Here is a 23,202-nt window from a genome sequence, read left to right as displayed (position 1 = left end):
GTAGAGCTGGAAGAGATATCCCAGTCGGGGTAATATATTCATTTTAATAGTATTTATCCTACCAAACCAGGATAGCTGAAGTCTGTCCCATTTGTCTAAGTCCCCCATTATACTCCGTATATTCCGCATTAGTGCCGCAATGTCTAGCCCTAAATTAACCTCCAAGTATCACATGATGAACCCCTTTGTCCAACGAAAGGGGAACAATCGTTTCCCTTCCCGTTCCAATTCTGTATCACAATGGGCTGATAAAATCTCCCTGCTTTCATTTTTGACTGCATTTTATGGGGGAAAAATATGAAAAACAGTCGGGTTGCAGAAGATCTGCTGTATGTAAAATTATAAGACACAAAAACCTACCACATGGCAAGCGTTGCACCTGAGTGCCATCTCATGGCACTGGGGGGCCTGGTGGAGATGAATAAAGGTGACATACTGCACGTACTACTCCAGATGTCCTGACAGCTTCCTCCATTATGAGATCGATATTTAGGTGTTTATGCGGGTAAATGTGTCCCTACCCCTTCCAGGGGGTAAAAGCATGTGTGCTGTTTCACAGCACTTGTACTTTTATCTGCATACAAAAATGAGCGGCATTAGGTTGGGTGAAAAAAAGGACATGGAGCAATTACATTTTCAAATTGCTGTGTGCAGTTTACATCTGTTCCCATGCAAGTTCATAGTCCGCAGCTATGCAGGTGCCCTTGTTTTCAAAGGGAAACTCCGCTGAGAGGTTTCCTGTGAATATTTGCTAGCAGGCCGGCAGGGTTTCAGCATTGCCCTCCTTACATGTATGGGGGCAAATATTTCATGTAATGGGCTTGGTAGGGATATAAAGGCTGTTGCTATTCCAAATGCATGTTTTTGTTGGAGAAAAGTAGAATTTGCTGTGATTTTCTCATGATTTAATTTTATTGGCATTTGGCTGACTTTTGAGCCTGTGTTTCCTCACTGCCTCCTTGCAACAGTCTGAGTTCTGCAACGACAAGCCCAAATCCGGGGCAAAGTACGGACTTCCAGAATCGGTGGCCATTGTCTCCGAGATGGGGGAGGTGACGGAAGGAATAATGGACACTAAGGTAAGCAGGAAGAAATGTGTTGTGGGGGGGGGGGGGGGGGGGGGATCATCAGAAGGACTGGCACAACCTAATCACATAGACTGTGATGGCAGATCAGGACCATGGGGCCCACCCAGTCTGCCCAATTTGGCTTCGATGGGTGTCGACTCCCTGGACTGACCGATACAGCCTTGGAAAGCCACTTGGAGGGAGCTGGGGATGGTCGTGGTTTGTAGTGAACTGTTAACTTTACAGTTTCACATAATTTTTTGTCCTCCTAAAATTCTCAGAATCAGCACAACAGGCATTAAGTGTGGGTAAGAGGACATTTTTTTCAACCCCTGGTACTGAGAGATGTCTGCGCCCTCAAATACATAAAACGTTTCTGTAACCAAAAGGCAAGTGAAACAGGGGTGAATATAGAATTAATGTGTAAGAAAGGAGATCTGCAGATCACATGACCATATTTGGCACAGAACAGAGAGATTCTTACAGAGCTTTCCAGAAAAGGGGGCAAGTCTTCCGCAGTGCGTGCACAGAAGTTCCTGCATTGCTGTTCCCCAGTAGCTCCACTCAGTTCCTTTTTGTCCACCGAGACCATCAGACATGTTTGTTCTTCTGTGGCCCCACACCGTGGGAGAAATTGGCCCCTTAATTTTTGGCTTGAAATGCTGTAAATTGCTCTAGTTAGGTGTTTTGATCTGCTGAACAGCCCACCTTTTTAATTCAGCACAGTGGGTCAGGCCACCCTACCAAAATTATTATTTCTGTGGGCATCTTTTGTGAGGAGGAAAAGTTTCTTAATTTGATTTTACCTTGTTGGTCTGCTTCTCAATCAATTTCAACATTCTTCCCCCCACCCCCACCCCCAGATTTAAACTGAAGAGGCCCCAATCTAGCCAGGTTAAAACAGTGGAAAATTGAAGATAATCTATTTTGTATTTTCTCTTTCTTTCTTTTTTTTTCAGATGGCACATTTTCTCACACATTATGCTGATAAAATTGAGTCCATCCATTTTTCGGACCAGTTTTCAGGTCCCAAACTTATGCAAGAGTAAGTATAAAAGAGAGAGAGAGACCAAAATCTACAGCCAGTTCTGGCGCTGAGAAATACTCATCCAAAGCCATGGCCCAGGCATTCTTGGGCAAGCAGCAAAACAAAGGGAGTCGTAAAAAAAAAAGGCACACAGTGCAGAAGGCCCAGTCACCACCTGTGCTTGACGCTTTGAACATTTGTGTTGAAATCGAGTTATAAGGTAACTATGTTACCAGTAATTCTGTTGCAGAACTGAGCATTATGGCAGTTTACTTTTGTGCCTAGGTAACTACATGTGTAACTTTTTGGCAAAACAAAAAATACAGCCTGTTAATTTTACTACAGAGTTCAGTGTCTGATCTACTGATTCTGCCACCTCCAAGTCCTGTTTATAATTTTGTAAAAAATGATGCAAAAAAGTAACTTTTATAATACTGCTGAGCAGTAACTTATGAGCCTGTGCTCTCTTTTTCTGGTTGCTTACAGCAGAGAGCTAAAATAAAAAAATAAAAAAAATGATGCAAAGCCACTCTGGAAATTATTTGATTAATTATTTGAAAACCAGCAAGTTTTGCTATGGGTGCATCAGTGGGTGTGTCCTGCTGGGTAGGTTTGGCAGAGTAGTGTAGTTACTGAAATATTAAATTGCAAACAGAGATTCTCTGTTATATAGAATTCATCTTGGTTTTATTATGTACGTGTGTTTCAACTTTTTTTTCCTCATAGGGAAGGACAACCTTTAAAGCTGCCAGAGACTAAGAGAACACTATTGTTTACATTTAATGGTAAGACAAGCCCCTGCTTTTCAGTCTGTTCTCTGCAAGATTGTTCTTAATTACAGGAAGAAAACCAAGGTCCTCACTGAAGAGTCTTTGGTCCAGTTATAATGTTCGGGCATCATCTGGTATAGCAAATGTTGCTTACTTGTAACAGGTATTCTCACAGGACAGCAGGATGTTAGTCCTCACATATGGGTGACATCACAGGATGGAGCCCTGTACGGAAAACTTTTCTATCAAAGTTTCTATAAAGCTTTGTCTGACACTGGCACACTGAGTGCACTGAGCATGCTCAGCCTGCAATTATCCCTGTGACCACAGGTGTCTCTCTGTCTCGTCTTATAGCAAAAAGTGCAAGCGAAACTAAAATAAAAGTAGAAACGTATACAGACCCAATTCCGCGGGGTGGCGGGTGGGTTTCGTGAGGACTAACATCCTGCTGTCCTGTGAGAACACCTGTTACAGGTAAGCAACATTTGCTTTCTCACAGGACAAGTAGGATGGTAGTCCTCACATATGGATGGGTACCGAGCTGAGGATGCCCGAGAGTGCACCAAATGCACCCAAGATGCGCAAAAGGTGCAACGACGGGGGTGGAATTTGGTAAGGAGGGCATCCTGAAACCCTTAACGGGTTGGTGGAAGGATGTTGGGTAGTTAAACCGAAAAGAATAGGAGTAGACGGACTGGCCAAACATGGAGCATGCCGGCTAGTCTTATCTAAGCAATAATGGCTGCGAAGGTATGGAGAGAGCTCCAGGTCGCAGCCTGATAAATATGTACTAGCAGCACCGGCCGAAGGTAAACTATGGAGGCTGGGACGGACGCAACAGAGTGTGGTTACACACAGTGTTGTAGTGAAATGCCTGCTTGTTGGTAGGAAAAAGGGATACAGACTGTCAATTAGGAGGAATAGGTCTGTTTGCCCACTGGAACTCGCAGCTTGGCTCTTGCCACAGAAGGAAAGAGTTAGGTGGAATTCCTATGGCGTGTAGTGCGGTCTAGATAGAATGCAAGTACACTATTACAGTCCAAGGAGTGGAAAAACCCTCTCGCTTTGGTGAGAGAGAGGTGTTGGGATAGTGGGCAGAGTATATTCTGAGTAAGGTGAGATGCAACGCCTACCTTAAGAAGGATATGAAGTTGAAAACGTAAAACCACTCTGTCACGGAGGAACACAGGGTTGGGTGAGTATGTAACAAGGTGTGTAACTCACTGACCCTGTTGGTAGAAGTGATGTCTATGAGGGAAAGAGTTCCCCATGGCAGACTGTTAAGTGAGAGGAACGGAAAGGCTCGAACGGAGAACGTATGAGTCTTGTAAGCACGAATTACATGTCCCATTCTGTGACTAGTGAAAACAGAGGCGGCTTGATCAGTGGATAATCCATGATAAGCTGACTCAGAAGGGGTTGAACCGTTAATCGGGTATCCCCACTCCCAAGTGGTACGCCAATTGGAAGGATGTCTGGGGAGCAGAATCTGAGGGAGTAAGAAAAAAGAGTGGTGTAGAAAAAAGAAAAAGGGTAAAACCCTTTTGTAAGCGTCATATGGTAAATCATGCCATTTTGAATGGTAGGATTTGGATGTGGAAGGGTTTTTTTGACACTACCAGTACCTGAGAACATCAGTAAGTCTATGATATGAGACTGACTTGCGAGAAGGCGAATTGGTTGCTGGTGTGATAGACCGAGAAGTATGGGAAGCATACTGGTCTCGGCCAGGACTTGAGTCTGAGAAACAGTGAACCCCGTCCCGTTTCAGCATTAGAAGAGTGCTGGCTATGAGAGGCAGCGGAAGAGACACATATAAGAGGGCCTTGATGGAACAAAGGCACCTATAGGAACGCATTGGAAACGTGTAGGGAGGAGAATTCGTGCACTGTATAGTTCGATGCGGACGCAGAGGGCAAGTTCAGTTGACCTCGGCGCTAGAAAATTTCTCTCGCTACACATGTAATCCGAGACCATTCGAGAGGTTGGAAACCTATATGGAGAAGGTCTATTAGTGCGTTCAGTAAGTCTGTACGTGGCCGAAGATGCATGGAGCAAGCAAGGGCCAAGGGTAAAGCAGCTAAGAGGTTATGCATGCTTGTGTGTTGGAAAAGCACATTGTCCCTATGCTGTCTGTCTGTATGCACAAAGATTTGTTGCAGAGGCAGTATTGGAAGGCATAAGGGCATAACTCATGGCTACAAGCTCCAGGAAGTTCATGTGAAACTGTGGCTGGAGCGGAATAGACGCATATTGGGTTGAGAAGATGATAGGTCAAACTTTACAACCCTGAGTAAATGCGAGCATTAGCAGGACCAGACTAGATTTTGGTTCTAGATCTGCAATATGGATGAGGGACGAAAGCGGTTGAACAGCTTAGACCCACTGATAATGAAATTTCACTGAACCTAACCCATAGCAATTTTGGATCTATGAGGAAAGTGCATAGTGAAAAAACCTCATGGCCCGACAATGAAAGAATTGAGGGGCTGAAGTTATGGAATATGCGTGCAGGGACATACAGGAATTTGTTAGAATGTCTGCGCGGTTGCTGGACAGGAAGGTCGTTGTGACTGTGGTGTCCAGAAGTGTTCTATAAGGGATTTATGGCAGTGACAGCAATCCCAGGTAGTAGATTTATAGTGAGTCATGACGAAGTTAGAGCTCCTTGCTTGGTTTGACTGTGGTTATGCAGCTGTCCATGCAAGGAAAAGCGTGAATTATGTTGTACTCCATAGAGAAACAGCAGTCACCGATAGTGATTTAATGAAATACCCCAGTTGCCGAAGCTGGTGCAACCGGCAGAGCTTGGGATTGTAATATTGTTGACTCACCATGAAGCACATAGAAAGATTAGAGGCAATCTACTTACTGCGCTATGGAAGCATAAGAACATGCCATACTGGGTCAGACCAAGGGCCCATCAAGCCCAGCATCCTGTTTCCAACAGTGGCCAATCCAGGCCATAAGAACTTGGCAAGTACCCAAAAACTAAATCTATTCCATGTTTTCGTTGCTAGTAATAGCAGTGGCTATTTTCTAAGTCAACTTAATAGCAGGTAATGGACTTCTCCTCCAAGAACTTATCCAATCCTTTTTTAAACACAGTTATACTAACTGCACTAACCACATCCTCTGGCAACAAATTCCAGAGTTTACTTGTGCGTTGAGTAAAAAAGAACTTTCTCAGATTAGTTTTAAATGTGCCACATGCTAACTTCATGGAGTGCCCTCTAGTCTTTCTATTATCCGAAAGAGTAAATAACCGATTCACATCTACCCGTTCTAGACCTCTCATGATTTTTTTTTTACAATTTGTCTTTTATTAAAGTTTAAACAAGTACCAACAACAGTATAACCGCATTCCATTGTACAAGTAAAACAAACATGTTGAGGTAGTCGTAGAATACCCGTCCAAACATAACATAATGCAAGCCATTATCCCCCCCCCTCCCCCCATTACAGGAGCTGTATAACTCAGCATAATCTTCAAAGAGATACAAAATTCTAGCTCTTGCAAGAGATACTGGTACATGAGATAAGCATAAATAAAGGTACAACTAATACACATGTGATAATAATACACTGAACCGATTCTGAGGAATGCCAAGATAAGATGAGTAGTATCAATGACTTGACAGGTAATCTATAAAAGGTTTCCAGGACTTATGAAAGGAAGCTTCTAAACGATGCTTCGTTGCAGTTAAGGAAGCTAGAGTGTGATAAAAGCGCAATTTGGCTATTACATCCGGTAAGGAAGGTACCTGCGCCGTCTTCCAATTACTAGCCACCAGCGATCGAGCTGCAATGAATACATGTACACAAAACCTGTGATGGTTGGATTCTATAATGTCAGGAAATACATGCAGCAAGGCCATCTCCACAGATACGGGGAGCGTCAGAGAGAGAATCTGACCAAGCCAGTCAAAGATAGATTGCCAAAGTGGTGAAATCCTGGGGCACTCCCACCAGATATGTAAGTAGGATCCCCGCCCCCCACACGCTCTCCAACATAGAGAGTCGGGTAGCATCTATGCATTTTGACTGGGGTGATATACCACCGGTAAACCATCTTGAAACAATTCTCTTGTAATTTAGCTGAAATCGAACTGGAGCGCGCCCTTAAAAATATCTGACCCCGTATGTCGTCCCCCAAGGATTTCCCCAAGTCTATTTCCCATTGAGCCATAAATCCACCTCGTAGAATATAAGACTCCAATAAGGAGCGCCTCGGCCTCAGGCAGGAGGTTCTCTGAAGTAATCGTATGAAATGTGACACTTGAGCATAGGCATAAATATCTCTATGATCAAGGTGGTATGTGGCAAATAGCCTTTCTGGAGGAATGAGGGTATCTTGATGAAACAGTTGACCAATTGTATTTAAACCCCGTGTCCTCCACGCCACCAACCCGGGTGACTGGAAGCCCGCGGGAAACCGAGTATTATTCTGTAGGGAGGATTGATAATAATAGGAGAATCGGCCCACTAGACCCCGCCTACATTGGGTCCAGATACGCATCGATACTCTCAAGGTAAGAGGCATCTTTCAGAGTGGCCGCCATGTATTACGAGGTTGCCACATCATAGCCCCGAGTTCCATGGGGCCCACAATAGCCTGCTCAATTTGAACCCATTGCTTTGGTGCCGCCCGCCTATACATGTCTATGCAAGCTCGTAACTGGGAAGCGCTATAATACCAAGTGAAATTAGGGACTGCCATACTGCCCTGATCTTTGGGCAAATACACTTGCCTTGCCACCCTTTGTGGTCTCCTTCTCCAGATGAAATCAAAAATTTTCTTCTGCCAGGATCTAAGGATGGCCGCGGATATATAAATGGGTAAAGAAGAAAACAAATACAGGAATTTAGGCAGAATAGACATTTTAATGATAGCAATTCTGCCAAGCCAGGAGTAGGCGTCCTTATTCCACCTGCTCAAGTCTGTAACTGTTCTAGCGATAAGTGGTTTATAGTTAAGTTCAAACAAATCAGGTAGGTTCGGAGATATACGCACACCCAAATATTTAATTGACGACTTTGCCCATTTAAAGGGGAGTTGTTGGCTAATGGCCTGTCGTGCCTGGTCCGTTAAAGTCAGATTAAGTATCTCTGATTTTTCTAAATTCACTTTAAGGCCAGAAACCTGTCCAAAGGCAAGAAGCTCCCGCATGACACCCCGAAGGGATTGCTGAGGTTCCGTCAGTATGAGAAGGATATCGTCCGCGAATAGCGAAAGTTTATATTGGGCGTCCCCTAAAGTAACGCCTACGATATCCAATGCCTGTCGTATTTTAGTGGTCATGGGCTCCAAATACAAAGCAAAAAGTAGGGGAGACAGTGGGCACCCCTGCCTCGTTCCTCTCCCAATTTGGAATGCCGAGCCATACCCATTATTCACCTTGACCCGTGCTTGCGGATGATCGTATAACTTCTGTATCCACTTTATGAAAAAGGGACCAAAGGCCATCTTATGTAGAGTGTGGAAAAGGAAGGGCCAGTGAACCAAGTCAAATGCTTTCTCAGCATCGATTGAAAGCAGTACCGCCGGCTCCTTCTCCTTCTGCACCCACCAGACCAGATCCAACACCTTGCGAATGTTATCGGCCGCCATACGGTGCGGAACAAAGCCCACTTGGTCCGAATGAATCAACCCAGGGAGAATTTTGTTAAGGCGCAGGGCAAGAAGCCTCGCAAGTATCTTAAGGTCAACATTAATTAAGGATATAGGCCGAAAGGAGCTGCATAATGTTGGATCACGGCCCGGTTTAGCTAGCACAGTTATACCGGCTACATTGGCCTGTGAACTGATGGATCCTGCTTCGCGGAGGCTGTTAAAATACTGCGCAAGTGGCTCTGAAACTGTGTTGGCAAATGTTTTGTAATAGGCGCCTGACAGGCCGTCAAGGCCCGGAGATTTACCCAATTTCAAAGATTTAATTACAGTAATTACCTCCCCTGCTGTAATCGGAGAATCAAGGGAAAGACATTGCTCTGGAGTAAGCATAGGCAAGGTAACAGATTGCAAATATTCCTCAATCTGGTGTTCTTGGACAGAGTCCTCCGTACTGTAAAGTTTCTCATAAAAGCGGGAGAATTCCTCTCGAATACCCAAGGAGTCAGTAATCATACTTCCATTAGACCCTTTAATTTTAGAGATATTATTTTGAGATATACGAGCTTTCAACTGCCTAGCCAATAGGCGCCCCGCCTTGTCTCCCCCCTCAAAGTAAGCTTGCTTTGTGAGATCTAGAAAGTGGGCTATTTGAGCATTGTCCAATTGACGTAACTCTGACTTAAGCGCCAGAAGCTTAGAATAGCAGCGATGGGATCCCGTCCGCATATGATCCTTCGCTGTATTAGTGATTTGAGATACCAGGTTGGATCTAGCTTGAATTTGCTTGCGCTTACACGCCGTACCTCTGGCTATGAATAAACCCCGTACTACTGCTTTAGAGCAGTCCCACAACACGCTGGGGGATATTCCAGGGTCTGCATTCAATAGGAAGTATTCTTGTATTTGTGCCTCTAGCGCTTTTGCAAACGAATCATCCTGTAAGAGGGACTCGTTGAGCTTCCAAAAGCGGTCGCCCTCCTCTCGAACTCCCAAATCCACTTCCATAGACACCGGAGCATGGTCTGACCACGTAATGGCCCCGATGTCTACTTTACGTACCCGGTTACATAATAATTTATCCACCAACAGGTAGTCTATCCGGGAGTAGCTATTGTGGGGAGCAGAGTAAAATGAGTATGTCCGTGAATGAGGGTACCTATGCCTCCAAACATCAACCAGCTGCCAGCCCTCCATTAGTCTTTTCAAAGTGCGTTGGGTCGGCGAGTTAGCACTGACACGGCCCTGGGAGGTATCTAGAGCTGGGCGGAGGGAGGTGTTAAAATCGCCCCCAACAATAAGTGTTCCCTCAGCATGTGTAGATAGGAGGCTATATATTTTTTGGAAAAAAACTTCTTGATCCCGATTAGGAGCATATAGGGATACCAAGGTGTATATTTGAGAACCAACCCTCAGTCTAACTAACACGTACCTCCCATCTGGGTCAATGACCTGTGTAAGGAGATCACATACCAATTGGGCAGAGATAAGAATGCCGGTCCCCGCATATTTATTGGTGCCTCCACTGGATGCCAAAATGGTATGCGAGTAATCTTTAGACTTTAAAAGGTGATTATATTTGCTACGTAAGTGTGTTTCCTGCAACAGAGTTATATCAGCTCTAAGCTGCTTTAGTTCCCTTTTAAGAAGGTATCGCTTCCTATACGTATTAAGTCCTTTTACATTTAACGATATTACATTAACCATTGTGAAATACCCAATGAGAAAGACTCAGAGTGAGTCTCGCCATGTCCGATACCACCCACCTGCTACTTCTGTCTCCCAGAATACGTCGTGCAGCACATTGTCTAGATAAACATGTATTAAATAGGTGCTTATACATAAAAAAGGTCTCAAGTAGGCTCCAACCATCCCCCTCCCCGCCAGGGTCAGATTCGCCTCCCTTACGCGAATCATTAATCGCGGGGTACATTATAAGCGGCACTCCTCACCGCCTTCCCAATTCCCGTCCCAGCTAAGAAAAATCAATGAAACTTTAACTTGAAAGGCAACATGCTAACAACATTTCTAAGATGCCCGGGCACCTCATTGACTATGAAGTTTGCACTACTAAATATGTCCATACTGCAGAGCGTGAGTCCTCACGCTGACTGAAACAGAGTAGATAAATATGGCCATCCATAGCCTCTGCTGTAGTAACATTCAGCTCTCGGCCGCTCTTTGATCGCGGAGTTGTGAGCGCTGACGGCGGAGGCGTCCTCTCCCCGACCCAGGCCGGCGCCATCTTGGAGTGTTATCCTTCGGCATTGCTGGGTTAGTCTTCGCTGTCGTGGTGAATGTGGTTTCCAAGCCCGCCTGCAAGAAACAGTCCACTGCTTCCATGGGCGATTTTACTTTATATGAAATTCCTTTATGCTGAAATACTAGCGCAAAGGGAAATGCCCATCTATATCGGATGTCAGCTTGTCGCAACGCAGCCGTCACTTCACGCAGCAGGTATCGTTTTTGTAAAGTGATAGGGGCCAAATCATTATAGACCGAAATGTGTAAGTCTTGCCAGCGCCATTCCGGGTGCGCACGAGCAGCTTGTATGATCTGTTCCTTCAGCCTAAAATGATGAAATTTTACGATAATGTCCCGAGGCTGATTATCTCTTTTGGGGCCAAGGGCACGATGTGCTCTTTCCAGGTCTATTTTAGGCTCCACCGCATTGGGCGCTAGATCCGTGGTGTTTAAGCTCAGCAGATGGGTGCATAGCAGAACGACGGTGTTCTCACAATCCTGGTATTGCTCCGTCTCCGGGACCCCCCTAAAGCGGAGATTCGCCTGTCTCGCCCGGTTTTCAATATCCTCTACCTTTTCTGCGAGCGCTTCCACTTCCAGAGAGGTTTGTTTAGCCTGTTCAGTCACAGAGTCAAAGAGTTGACTATGGGTGTCCGCGCGGGAGTCCAACTCATCTACCCGCTGGCCCAAAGCACACAAGTCCGCTTTCACTTCAGTGATGGAGGCTAACAATTCTGTTTTATGGGCCTTAAGATCTGCCCGTAGTTCCATGAACCAATTTCTGATCTCGGCCCTAGTCGGTAGGTCTGCGTACGAGCCCTCAGTGTTTTGGTCAGAGACATCCGCAGGCAGCTCGCACGCGCTGGCTACAACGTCAGCATCTTCCGGGGATCGAAGGGCCTGCTCTGCTCCCGCGCTGGCAATCTCCTCAGCGACTTTGCTAAACGAAAATTGTTTGAGGTCCGTCGTCCGCTTACGGGAAGTCATCCTGGAGGTGTTATCCGTCGAGGGCAGCAAGCGTGCAGCGATTTCGCCGGGCAGAAAGTGCAGATTTTGCCTTTATAAGAGCTGGGATTTGCAGGGCTCGCGGGTTAGGCAGCCATTTTGTAGCGCGGCTCAACAGCGCCCCAGACCTCTCATGATTTTAAACACCTCTATCATATCCCCCCTCAGCCGTCTCTTCTTCAAGCTGAAAAGTCCTAACCTCTTTAGTCTTTCCTCATAGGGGAGTTATTCCATTCCCCTTATTTTGGTAGCCCTTCTCTGTACCTTCTCCATCGCAATTATATCTTTTTTGAGATGCGGCGACCAGAATTGTACACAGTATTCAAGGTGCGGTCTCACCATGGAGTGACATTATGCCTCACCAGAGGCATTATGACATTTTCCATTTTATTCACCATTTCCTTTCTAATAATTCCCAACATTCTGTTTGCTTTTTTGACTGCCGCAGCACACTGAACCGACAATTTCAATGTGTGACGCCTAGATCTCTTTCTTGGGTTGTAGCACCTAATATGGAACCTAACATTGTGTAACTATAGCATGGGTTATTTTTCCCTATATGCATCACCTTGCACTTATCCACATTAAATTTCTTCTGCCATTTTGATGCCCAATTCTCCAGTCTCACGAGGTCTTCCTGCAATTTATCACAATCTGCTTGTGATTTAACTACTCTGAACGAGATACCATTTTACCTGTGCCTTTTGAAGAAAGTTAGTGAGGTCCAGGATGGGCGGAGAGTAACTACTTTCTGTTGAAAGAAAGAATAGTGAAATTAAAACTCCCCAACCCCCCTCCCTCCTGCGCTTTGTAGCGTCCTGGGGAGTGTACCATGAATCTTGGTACAGAGTGGGGTGGCCTCTCTGACATCTGGCAAGTTGAGAGACCCAGAGGTGTCCAACTGGCGGGGCTGATGTAACCTGGATATCATGTAGGTTCTGTTTTACTGTAAACTGGTGTGATCTGTATTCTTTACAGGAATGTCGGTATATAAGAAATCAAATAAATAAATAAATGTAACCTCCCACGGGAGCGTGAGCGGTAAAGTCTTACCCGCATTTCTGTGTGCTGTACAAGAAAACGTCGAGACCTGTCACCAGGTTTCGAGGTGGACTTGCACTTGAGGCAGTATTTGCTGGATCTCATGTTTAGCAGATCAGCGAATCCATCTGGAACTTCGGTCCTGAATTAGGAACCAGAAGCCAGAGTATTAATCAGTACAGAGTCCCGTTGCTGACAACGGGAGGATGTCCTGATGCAATCCCAAATAAATGGTAGAGAGGTTCTCTTGGTATGGTGTCTGACATAGCTGGCAATAGCGATATGTGACAGTAATACGGTTCTTGGAAGACAGACGACCTAGAACCTGTCGAACCATGTGGCTCGAATTAGAGAACAGATCTCAATGGGAATGCCGCTGAAGTGTGATTAGAGTACTTACAATCTGACGTGGATCGCCGAAGGACGAGCCAGTGAAGATTGATGGCTCCGTGGATTTCAGGAGTCATCGAGGGGTAGCCTGTCGGACGTAAACGTCCGTCTCAACTCTGAAACCTGGTATGGTAGCACAGGTATAGAGGAGACAGGCTGAGCATGGCTGGCGCTACCACAGTAATTTGTGGAGGGCCACAATCCCGCACCAGTGTCGGTGGGGCACGCCTCGGGTACAGGGGAGCCATTATGACTCGTGAACCTGGCCCTCGTTGCAGCGGCTCGATGTGTTGTGATGCCAATGCAGAATTCTTCGGAACTCGTTCTGGTGTTTCTGGAGCCACCAAGGACTGCCAGCACTGTGCGGAACAGTGGCGATGGCAGTGGTGATGTTGCTCGGTCCGGGCATTCTCCAGCACCAAGAAGGAAAGCACCGATGTGCTGGATGGTGTTGGTGGCGGATGGTCACCGTGCCGGTGACAATGAGTGCCATGGTGCTTGGCCCGGTCTTTCCCCAGCGCCGAGGTGGATGCCCTCGCTGTCTTGAATGGCGAATGTTGACGGACTGTCAGCATGCCTGCACTGCTCCTGGCACTATGTAGTGTCGTAGGCTAATACAGGGCTTTAATAAGAACCCAAAGCATGGAGCACTGTGTTTAGGCGAGGGCATTATGTGGAGGTGCTATGTCGGTATTGATGGTGTCGATGGCGGCTAAATCGGCCTAGAGGGCATCGTCAAAAATATATATATATGAAAAATGTCGTTGACCCGGGCAGAGCAAGGATAACAGTGACTAAAGCACTGATGGCATCGGCATAGGTATCTATGGAAACGATGTGGCATCGAGAAATCGAAAAACATCGTTGGCATCGGAAAAAATGATGCCGCATTGACAGTCGATGACCGCATCGATAGGAACGTCGAAGACATCAGTGGAAATGATGTGGGCGCTGACGGCATCGATGGCATGGCCACGGGCATCGATGGCATGGCCACGTGCGTCGATGGCATCGATGGGATTGACTTGGGCACCAATGGCATCGGCATTGGCATCTATGGAATTGGCATGGACCTGGTCATCGATGGCATCAACCTGGGCATCGACAATGCCATCGATGGAAGTATCCTGGACATCGATGACATTGATAAAATTAAACAATGGCATCGATGGAAATGACTCTGGCATCGATGGAAGTGCCCTGGGCGACGATGGCATCGATCCGGGCATTGATGGCACCGATGACTCTAGGGTGTGCATCGATGGCATCCATCCAGGCAATGATGGCATTGATGAAACCCAGGGAAAAATCAGTGCCAATTTGTAAATATATAAAATGTATACTCATGTTATATTTATACACGTTTATAATGTATTGATCACCCCTGTTTTATGTAAACCGACATGATACGAATCTCCGTGAATGCCGGTATAGAAAAACTCAAATAAATAAATAAATAAAATAAATGGATGAAAAACATGGATGGCACTGATAGAATCGATGCAGGGATCGATGGCATCAATGTACTGTGGGGGAGGGGTACCGATGGCATCGAAGAATGCAGGACGGTCTGGAAGGGGGTAGCGATGGGGGCATCGACTGCGCGAGGGTACTGAGGAAATCGAAGGACCTGGATTCGACAGAGGCCCTGGCGGCAACGGAAACCGTGGAAGTCCCTGTCCTGCTAGCGCTAATAACCAGGCAGCGTGTCACAGAGGGACACTCGCAGGCTATGTGTGGCTAACTATGAAAACATAGAGAGAGGAAAGGCCGCAGTCGGTTGGCAGGCCAGGAAGGTGACAGAAACCGACCGAAAAACAGGGCATAGTACTCACCAAGCGTTGAATAAATGTACGCAAAGGGAGACCCGTGCAGAGAAAAAGTGTTTGTGAAGTAAAAGTTTGTGTTTCCGTGTGGAAAAAGTGTTAGAATTTCTCACAGAGCTCATAACCGCTATGCTTACTGCAGAACGGAGAAAAGAAGACTGAGGGAGACACCTGTGGTCACAGGGATAATTGCAGGCTGAGCATGCTCAGTGCACTCAGTGTGCCAGTGTCAGTCAAAGCTTTATAGAAACTTTGACAGAAAAGTTTTCCATACAGGGCTCCATCCTGTGATGTCACCCATATGTGAGGACTACCATCCTGCTTGTCCTGTGAGAATCCTGAAATCTTATAAGCATAGGGCAAGGAAGGAAGACTGATGACAGCGAGCATCTCTTTCCTGAATATACCCAGATCACTGCTACATAACAGAGGGTGCCCCCCTGCAGTCCCTCAGTATTTCTCTGACTCCAGCAGATGGTAGAGGTGCAACCCTGCATCTGAGATTGAGAAAGAGAGAGAGAAAAATTGAAGTAGGAGAATTTCGGAGTAAGCTCCCCGAGGTGGGCCATCCCTTAGGTTGAGCCGGGCGTCGGGGGGGGGGCGGTGTTTGGGATCCCTTGCCTTGTGCTTACCCCATCGTGCTGGGGGCCCTGAAAGTCAGGGGACTGTTTTCCTCGGGGCCTCTGTCTGCAAGTCATAGAATCAGGGAAGTACCCCTGTGCCTTTTTTAGCTTTGTATCTGTGGTTTTAAAGTTGAAAAAGAAAGAATGGAGCAGAAAGGCAATCAGCTGGTTGCTGGGGGAGGCAGAAGTTAAGGCCATGAGGCAGCGAGGGCTGCAGGTCTTGGCAGAGAGAAAGTAACTAGTGCGCCGGTCTGCGTGTGTCCCAGGTGTGTGTGTGGGGGGGGGACGGCATTAGCGGCTAGGCCTGTAGTGGAGGAGGCGCAGCCATGGTTGGTGCAGCCGCGTTTGTTTTCCCATGCATCTCTGGGGGCCATGCTGAGGCCTGAGAGCAGTGGTCTTTTCTGTGGTAGTGCCAAGCCGATTTTTCCGCACCGTGGGAAATGGCACAGCATGATTAAGGAAAAAGAAAGGCAGGCACCAGAGCGGTGATTTAGGCCAATGGTGTTTGCAGGCTGCGGGGCGGCCATTGGTGCGGGAGCGCGTGGTATGGCGCTCGAACCATGCAGAGAAATGTGCCTCTTGAATTCTTGCTCCCTCTGTCCCGGTTGTGCTTCTGGAGAGGAGGGTTTCCTCAGCAGAGGTGCATTGGGGGAAGCGGATTTCCCGCCCTTTGGGGGAGGGCCGCGAGCAGGAGTCCTTTTTAACTAGGCAGCCCAGAGATTCCCCTCCCCTGTTTTCTCCTGTGGTTCAGGGGGACTCTGACAACAGCCTGGAGCAAGGCACGGATGGCCCTGAGGGATTTTTGCCGAAATTTATCATCTTGATGCATAAAGCCTTTCTGGCAAGGAAAGGGGGGGAAGGGGAAGCAGGCGAGGGTCAGGCCTCCCCTATCCGCACCGAAGAAGCCTAAGAGGGCCACAAGTGGGTCTGGGGACCTACTGCATCGTCTGGGACTGTGTTGTGCGGAGTTGGAGGTGGACCCCAGGGATAGGGGGGACTCCATAGATGATCCTTAGGATGTCCCTTTGGACCACCAGGGGACGTTGGTACATTCCACTTGTCTGGACTGATCTGGGTATGTTCAGGAAAGGAAAATTGGTTCTTACCTGCTAATTTTCGGTCCTGTAATACCACAGATCAATCCAGAGACCCATCAAATCACTGCTGAAAGACTTTGTTTTTGGCAACTGGTGGTTTGCTTTACAGGGTTTTTGGGCAGTTGTTGATCATGGTTTGGGTTTTTCAGATTTCGTTTTTGGGAGTGTTTTGAGCTCCAGCTTTTGGGGGTCTCCAACCCTATAGTTTTCCCTGTTAGCCCGAGAAAGGGTTTTTGGGTTACATCTTAGCAGGTCAATACTGAGGGGACTGCAGGTAGCACTCTGTTATGTAGCAGTGCCTCAAAGTTTTGTTTCTATGACTCTATCTGCTAGTAGGGAGGTAAAACCCACTTGTCTGGACTGATCTGTGGTATTAGAATGAAAATGAACAGGTAGGAACCATTTTCCTTTCATGGCACTTTTAAAATATCTGAAGAAGGGCTGGCTCAGGTGGTAAATGCTATGCACTGTCATGGGGACGATACCCCAATTCAATCCCAAAGTCGGGTCTTCTACTCCTGGAATCAGCAGGGGATGCCATTGAGGCAGCATTCACAACCCCAGGCAGGAAGGTATCAAAGTCATTGCCTAATGGCTGGATTAAGAGGCCCCATGATTCTAGGAAGGATTCTAGTGCATGATCCGCAGCTGAGTGCTGTTGATGCAATATTGGGAGTGGGAAAGAGAAGATATAAAATAGGGGAAAAATCTCCTGGTATTTATGAATGAAGGCTCCTGGCACCAGATCCCAGCTTTGTTCCAACTGAGCTGGAAGTTCAGAGGGGCAGAAGGAAACTCCCTGATCAAGAAAAACCAAAGCCACTGCAGACAGGAATTGATATTTTCAAGTTTAGAGTTTATTCAGCACACAACCAACATTTCAATCCAATCTATTAGGGGAGAAGGGGTCCAACTGCTTACTTAAATATGAGTAGATCAGCTTTTGTGTACTGGAATCTGGCTTTGTTTAATTCTTAGAATAGCATGTCCCAAAATGTTATCCAGCGTGACTCGATTTTAACACTGAAAAATTCACCTGATCCCAGATAATGACACAAAGAAAACAGCAGAACTCCAGTCCCCCCCACCCCCATTCATCCAAAGTAGGAAACCATCAATGGCAACAGCGTAGGCCTGTGGGTCAGTGCGCACTCACAGGCCCCAGCACTCTGTATTAGTTTCCAGTCTAATAGATACCGCAGTCTGCAACAAATTCAGTGATCCAAGGAACCGTATACACTTGGCTACCATACATATGTTCTAGTTAGTTAATTTGAGTTGATGAACCACATTTCTTCAATAAAAATCAATGCGATGTACAATAAAAATTAAACCAGGGGTTGGGAACTTGTGGCTCTTTTGATGGCTGCATCTGGCTCGCAGACAAATCTTTAATAAAAAAGTAAAAATCTAACAAAACCTCCCACCCTCCTGACACCCCCCCAAGACCTCCAAAATTAATTTACTACAACCCCCCACCCTCCTGACCCCCCCCCCCCCCTCCCAAGACCTGCCAAAAGTCCCTGGTGGTCCAGCGGGGGTCCGGGAGCGATCTCCTGGACTTGGGCTGTCGGCTGCCAGTTGTCAAAATGGCGCCGACGGCCCTTTGCCCTCACTATGTCACTGGGGTCGACCAATGGCGGCGGTAGCCCCTGAGACATAATAAGGGCAAAGGGCCGTCTGCTGCCAGTAATCAAAATGGCGTCGACGGCCCTTCGCCCTTACTATGTCACAGGGGCTGCCGCCGCCATTGGTTGACCCCAGTGACATAGTGAGGGCAAAGAGCTGTCGGCGCCATTTCGATTACTGGCAGCCGACAGCCCAAGTCCAGGAGATCGCTCCTGGACCCCCGCTGGACCACCAGGGACTTTTGGGGGGTTGTAGTAAATTAATTTTGGAGGTCTTGGGGGGCGTCAGGAGGGTGGGGGGTTTGTTAGATTTTTACTTTTTTATTAAAGATTTGTCTGCGAGCTCTGAGCCCCTGCTGGACCACCAGGGACTTTTGGCAGGTCTTGGGGGGGGGCAGGAGGGTGGGGGGTTGTAGTAAATTAATTTGGCAGGTCTTGGGGGGCGTCAGGAGAGTAGGGGGTTGTAGTAAATTAATTTCGTAGGTCTTGGGGGGTCAGGAAGTTGGGTGGTTGTAGTTAATGTATGGCTCTCACGGAATTATATTTTAAAATATGTGGCGTTCATGGCTCTCTCAGCCAAAAAGGTTCCCGACCCCTGAATTAAACAAAATGATGTGGATGCATTAGAGTGGTGTAGGAAAGCCATTTGTAGCTCACTCTTTCTACAACAGCCTTCCACTTGTAAGAAGTGATGCAGATAAAAACAAAGCTCTAAGGTGACAAATAATTGAGAGAGAAATGATTTTGTGTTTGCAGTGCCTGGTTTAGGCAACACTTCCCCAAAGGATATGGAATCTTTGTTGCCACTGATGAACATGGTCATTTACTCTATCGACAAGGCGAAGAAGTTTCGCCTCAACAGAGAGGTGAGATGCCAGCTCTTGATCCCTAGTGGTTGATGTTTACTGGTGTATAATGGTGTCCTGTTTAAAAGAGTAGCATAGCCCAGGATTGTACTTGGTAGGTTTCCCCATCATTTGAAGCTTTGCAATTTTGTGGTTAAATTCCACAGAATCCCAGTTTTATTTTTGAAAGTCTTCCATTTTGTAAATCATGATTTCCTAATACGTAGCCAAGTGGACTCAGGACCAATGGGTTATGCTCCCCTGCCAGCAGATGGAGACGGAGTCAGGTTGCAAAGCCAACGTCACAGTACATATAGCCCTGTAGTAACCTCAGCTCTCCAGTAATCTCCGTCTCCAGCAGATGGTGGATGTTCGTCTCCCTAAAGGAATTGTTGTACTTTTTGGAAGGAGAAATTCTACTTTCTAAATTGAAGGAAAATTGAGCCCCACTCTCCTGCAGTGATACTTAAAGGTCCCTCCCCTAATTGAGAATTCCTGAGGCTATTTCCAAGATCCCTTGGAGGTTTGCCTTGTCCGGTAGGCAGTTCCTGGCGTGGACTTTGCTGCTTAAGCAGCTGAAAGGCAGTGGGTCTAGGAAGCAGAGTGTGGTGGTGATGGCCAAAGTCCTCTCCTCTCGCAGTTTGAGACCATCTCTGTACTCACCTGGAAGCGCTGAGCCCAGGTAAGTCAAAATAAATAAAAATTTACCTCCCGATTCAGAGACGTTTGGAGGGGTTTCGATAAGACTTCCTCCAATCTTCTTGCTCGGCGCACCATACCAACATCATTCCCGATCGTATTGAGGTAAGGGGAAGTGGGCTTCCGAGCGGGTTGAGCGGCCTAGACCCTGCTTTTGGCTTGGTTGGCACACCGTGTGGTAGGCCGCAGTGGTGCCATCTTGCACGCATCTTTGTGCGTGCTGTATTGCTCATAGAACGTTGGTACTTGCGGTACGTCGGCTGTATGCACGTGCCATGCACATACATACGTGCACAACTTAGCGCAGAACACAGGAAAAACCGGGCTCACAGGCTGTGCATGCACCTAAGCACTCGAAATCTGTGCGCATAAATTTTTAAGCGCAAGCCGAGAGGACGCACGGTTATTGCCGCCAATGGCACCACCAACCAAGACAGCTAAGTGCCTTGCTCTCTGCCATGCTTGCCATATTAGAGCCTATCAGTCTGACACGGACTCCAACTTATGTTGGTGCTGCGAGGAAGCCCAAGGGGAATTGACCTCTGTCTTTGCTAAGCCAGGCTCCTCCCATTCGGATGATGGGTTGACCACTGTCTTAACTGGAAGTACACCGAACCTTAATAACCCCTTGATAGGTTCATCCGTGGGAGAGGGAAATTCGGCTGGCCCCACCCCAGTACCTCCTGGACTAGGCATGGATCCGGCTGCCTTTTCCTGGATGGAGTTTTTCCAGGGACTATAAGCCTTCGTGCAGGCGCAGTCTACTGCCTCTCTTGCCCCAGTCTGGATGGAACCTCAGCCAGTGGCCCCTCCCTCTCTTGTTCCTACCAGCTGGCCCCGAGGTATACCTCACCTTACCAAAGATATCCCTGGCAGGGACCTAGACGGCACAGATGAAGAGAAGGATACAGATTCCTTGGAAGATGGGGAAATTCCCTTGGATTAGAACAGTTATGGCCCATGTTACGGTTTTTCCACAAAGACGAATTGCTGTCCTTAGTCTCCCAGACCCTGAAGATGCTGGGAATTCCTGGAGTGACCAAAGAAGAATCCCATTCAGGTTTCCCAGCAGAAGGCCTCCTGCTACCTTCCAGTGATGGATGCCATCCAGGAGTTGATTGGTCTGGAATGGGCTGCCCCAGCAGCAAGTTTTAAAGGGGCTGAGCATTTGAAGCTCTATACCTTCTGGACCCAGCAGTAAGAGAACATTTGCGTTTTCCTAAAGAGGATGCACTGGTCTGTGCCGTTTCTAAACTAACAACTATCCCAGTGGAAGGAGAAGCAGCCTTAAAAGATGCGCAAGACAGACAGATTGAGTCTATCCTTAAACACAAGCCTTTGACACTGTAGCACTGACCTTACAGATCACTTCTTGTTGCGCTCTGGTGGCTCGTTCGTGTCTACTTCTCTCAGGAGATTGATGACTCCAGGGTGAATTCCAGAGCGGTTATGGAACCCACTGTCGTCTTTTTAGCAGATGCAGGCTCTGATTTAAGTCCATACTTTGGCTAGAGGAGTGGCCTCAGTGGTGGTGGCCAGATGACAGCAATGGCTGCTGAACTGATCAGTTGAAGCAACCTCCGAAGTTAATCTTACAAAGATGTCCTTTAAAGGATCATTCCTATTTGGGAGCGAGTTGGAAAAGCTGGCCAGTAAATGGGGTGAGTCTCCAGTTTCCTGGTTACCGGAAGATAAGAGGAAGCAGCCACAGTGCCCCTCGCCTAAGTGGAGTCATTCCAGGGGTTCTCAGCATTTTTTCCCCTACAGAAATTCGACATTTCAAAGGTCTCAACCCCTTGGGGAGGTCCCAGTTAATTCGTACCCGACAGCTCACGAGAGGGGCAGGTTCAGGTTCAATCTCATCCTGAAACCCACAATGAAATTTTACCGACCCACCTTTGGGATGAGGAGATGGGGGTTGCCTGTCTCTATCTTACCAACAGTGGGTTGAGATTACTTTGGACAAATGGGTACTGGAAGTCATTCAAGAAGGATAGGCATTGGAATTCCACAGCATTCCTCGGGATGCATTCATGATGTCTCCTTGCCACTCCCAGCACAAGAAGCAGGCAGTGGAGATTACACTTTTAAGGCTTCTCAGGATGAGGGCGGTAGTCCCAGTACCTACGCCCCAAGAAAATACGGGGCATTATTCCATTCATCGTACCCAAGAAGGAAGGTTCCTTTCGCCCCATCCTGGACCTCAAGAGCATCAACTGTCAGTTGCGAGTAACTCATTTTCGCATGAAAACCTTACACTCTGTGATAATGGCTGTACAACCGGGAGAGTCCCTAACTTCCCTGAATCTGTCCGAGGCCTACCTACATATTCCAATCTGGCAGGAACACCACTGTTTCCCACGCTTTGTGGTGCTGGGTTGCCACTATCTGTTTTGGGTGTTACCCTTTGTCTTAGCCACCACCCCCAGAATCTTCTCCAAGAACATGGTGGTCGTAGCATCAGTGTTAAGAAAAGAAGGGATTCTGGTGCACTCATACTTGGGACGATTGGCTGATGTGGGCCAAGACCATGGAAGAGAGCCTTCTGGTAACAAACAGGGTGATCTCTCTGTTACCTCACCAAGAGCAGCCTTCCCAGTCCTTGGAGTGTCTGGGAGTCCAGTTTGACACTAAGCGGGGCAAAGTCTTTCTTCCATCCACACGGATACAGAAGTTGATGTACCAGTGCATCACCTGGTGAACACAATACACCCGATGGTGTGAAGCTATCTGAGTTCTTGGATTTATGGCAGCAAACCTGGTAGTAGTGCCGTGGGTGAGGGTGCCCATGCATCCTCCTCGACGCTCTCTGCAATCACGTTGGAACCCACAGTCACAAGACTATTCGGTTTGTCTCCACCTACTGATAGGAGTCTGCAGTCACCTCCGTGGTGGTTACAGAAAGCTCATCTGAACAGGGGTGTGTCCCTGCCCTCCTCGGACTGGCTGGTTCTTATGACAGATGCGAGTCTCCGGGGCTGGGGAGCTTACTGTCAGGAGCTGAAAGCCCAGGGATAGTGGACAGAAGAAGAGGTCCTCTGGAACATCAATCGCCTGGAGGCCCAGGCAGTCAGATTGGCATGTTTACAGTTCAGCCACAGACTACAGGGCCAGGCAGTCTGCGTGATGTCCGACAATGCAACAGCAGTAGCCTACATCAACCACCAGGGATGAACCAAGAACCAACAAGTGTCACAAGAGATAGACCTCCTGATGGAGTGGGTGGAAGTACATCTACAGATAATAGCCTCCCACATCGCAGGAAAAGACAACATCAGAGCAGACTTTCTAAGGAGAGTGGGGGATGTCGACCAAAGCGTTTCAACTGC

At 47.3% G+C, this 23,202-nt stretch overlaps 1 protein-coding gene across 2 annotated transcripts in view; it reads left to right on the top strand.

Moving 5' to 3' along the window:
- CCDC47 (coiled-coil domain containing 47) overlaps positions 1–23,202 on the top strand; it is a 93,406-nt gene that overhangs the window by 52,352 nt on the left and 17,852 nt on the right. For both annotated transcript variants that reach the window (XM_029572184.1, XM_029572183.1), the window contains 4 exons: positions 969–1,079; positions 2,027–2,112; positions 2,821–2,879; positions 19,086–19,195. In XM_029572184.1, the coding sequence (XP_029428044.1) occupies positions 969–1,079; positions 2,027–2,112; positions 2,821–2,879; positions 19,086–19,195 (366 nt within the window). The remainder of the gene's footprint in view (positions 1–968; positions 1,080–2,026; positions 2,113–2,820; positions 2,880–19,085; positions 19,196–23,202) is intronic.

This window comes from Rhinatrema bivittatum, chromosome 12 (genome assembly GCF_901001135.1).
Source record: "Rhinatrema bivittatum chromosome 12, aRhiBiv1.1, whole genome shotgun sequence".
NCBI classification, from domain to species: Eukaryota; Metazoa; Chordata; class Amphibia; order Gymnophiona; family Rhinatrematidae; genus Rhinatrema; species Rhinatrema bivittatum.
This window is presented reverse-complemented; position numbering and strand designations above follow the sequence as displayed.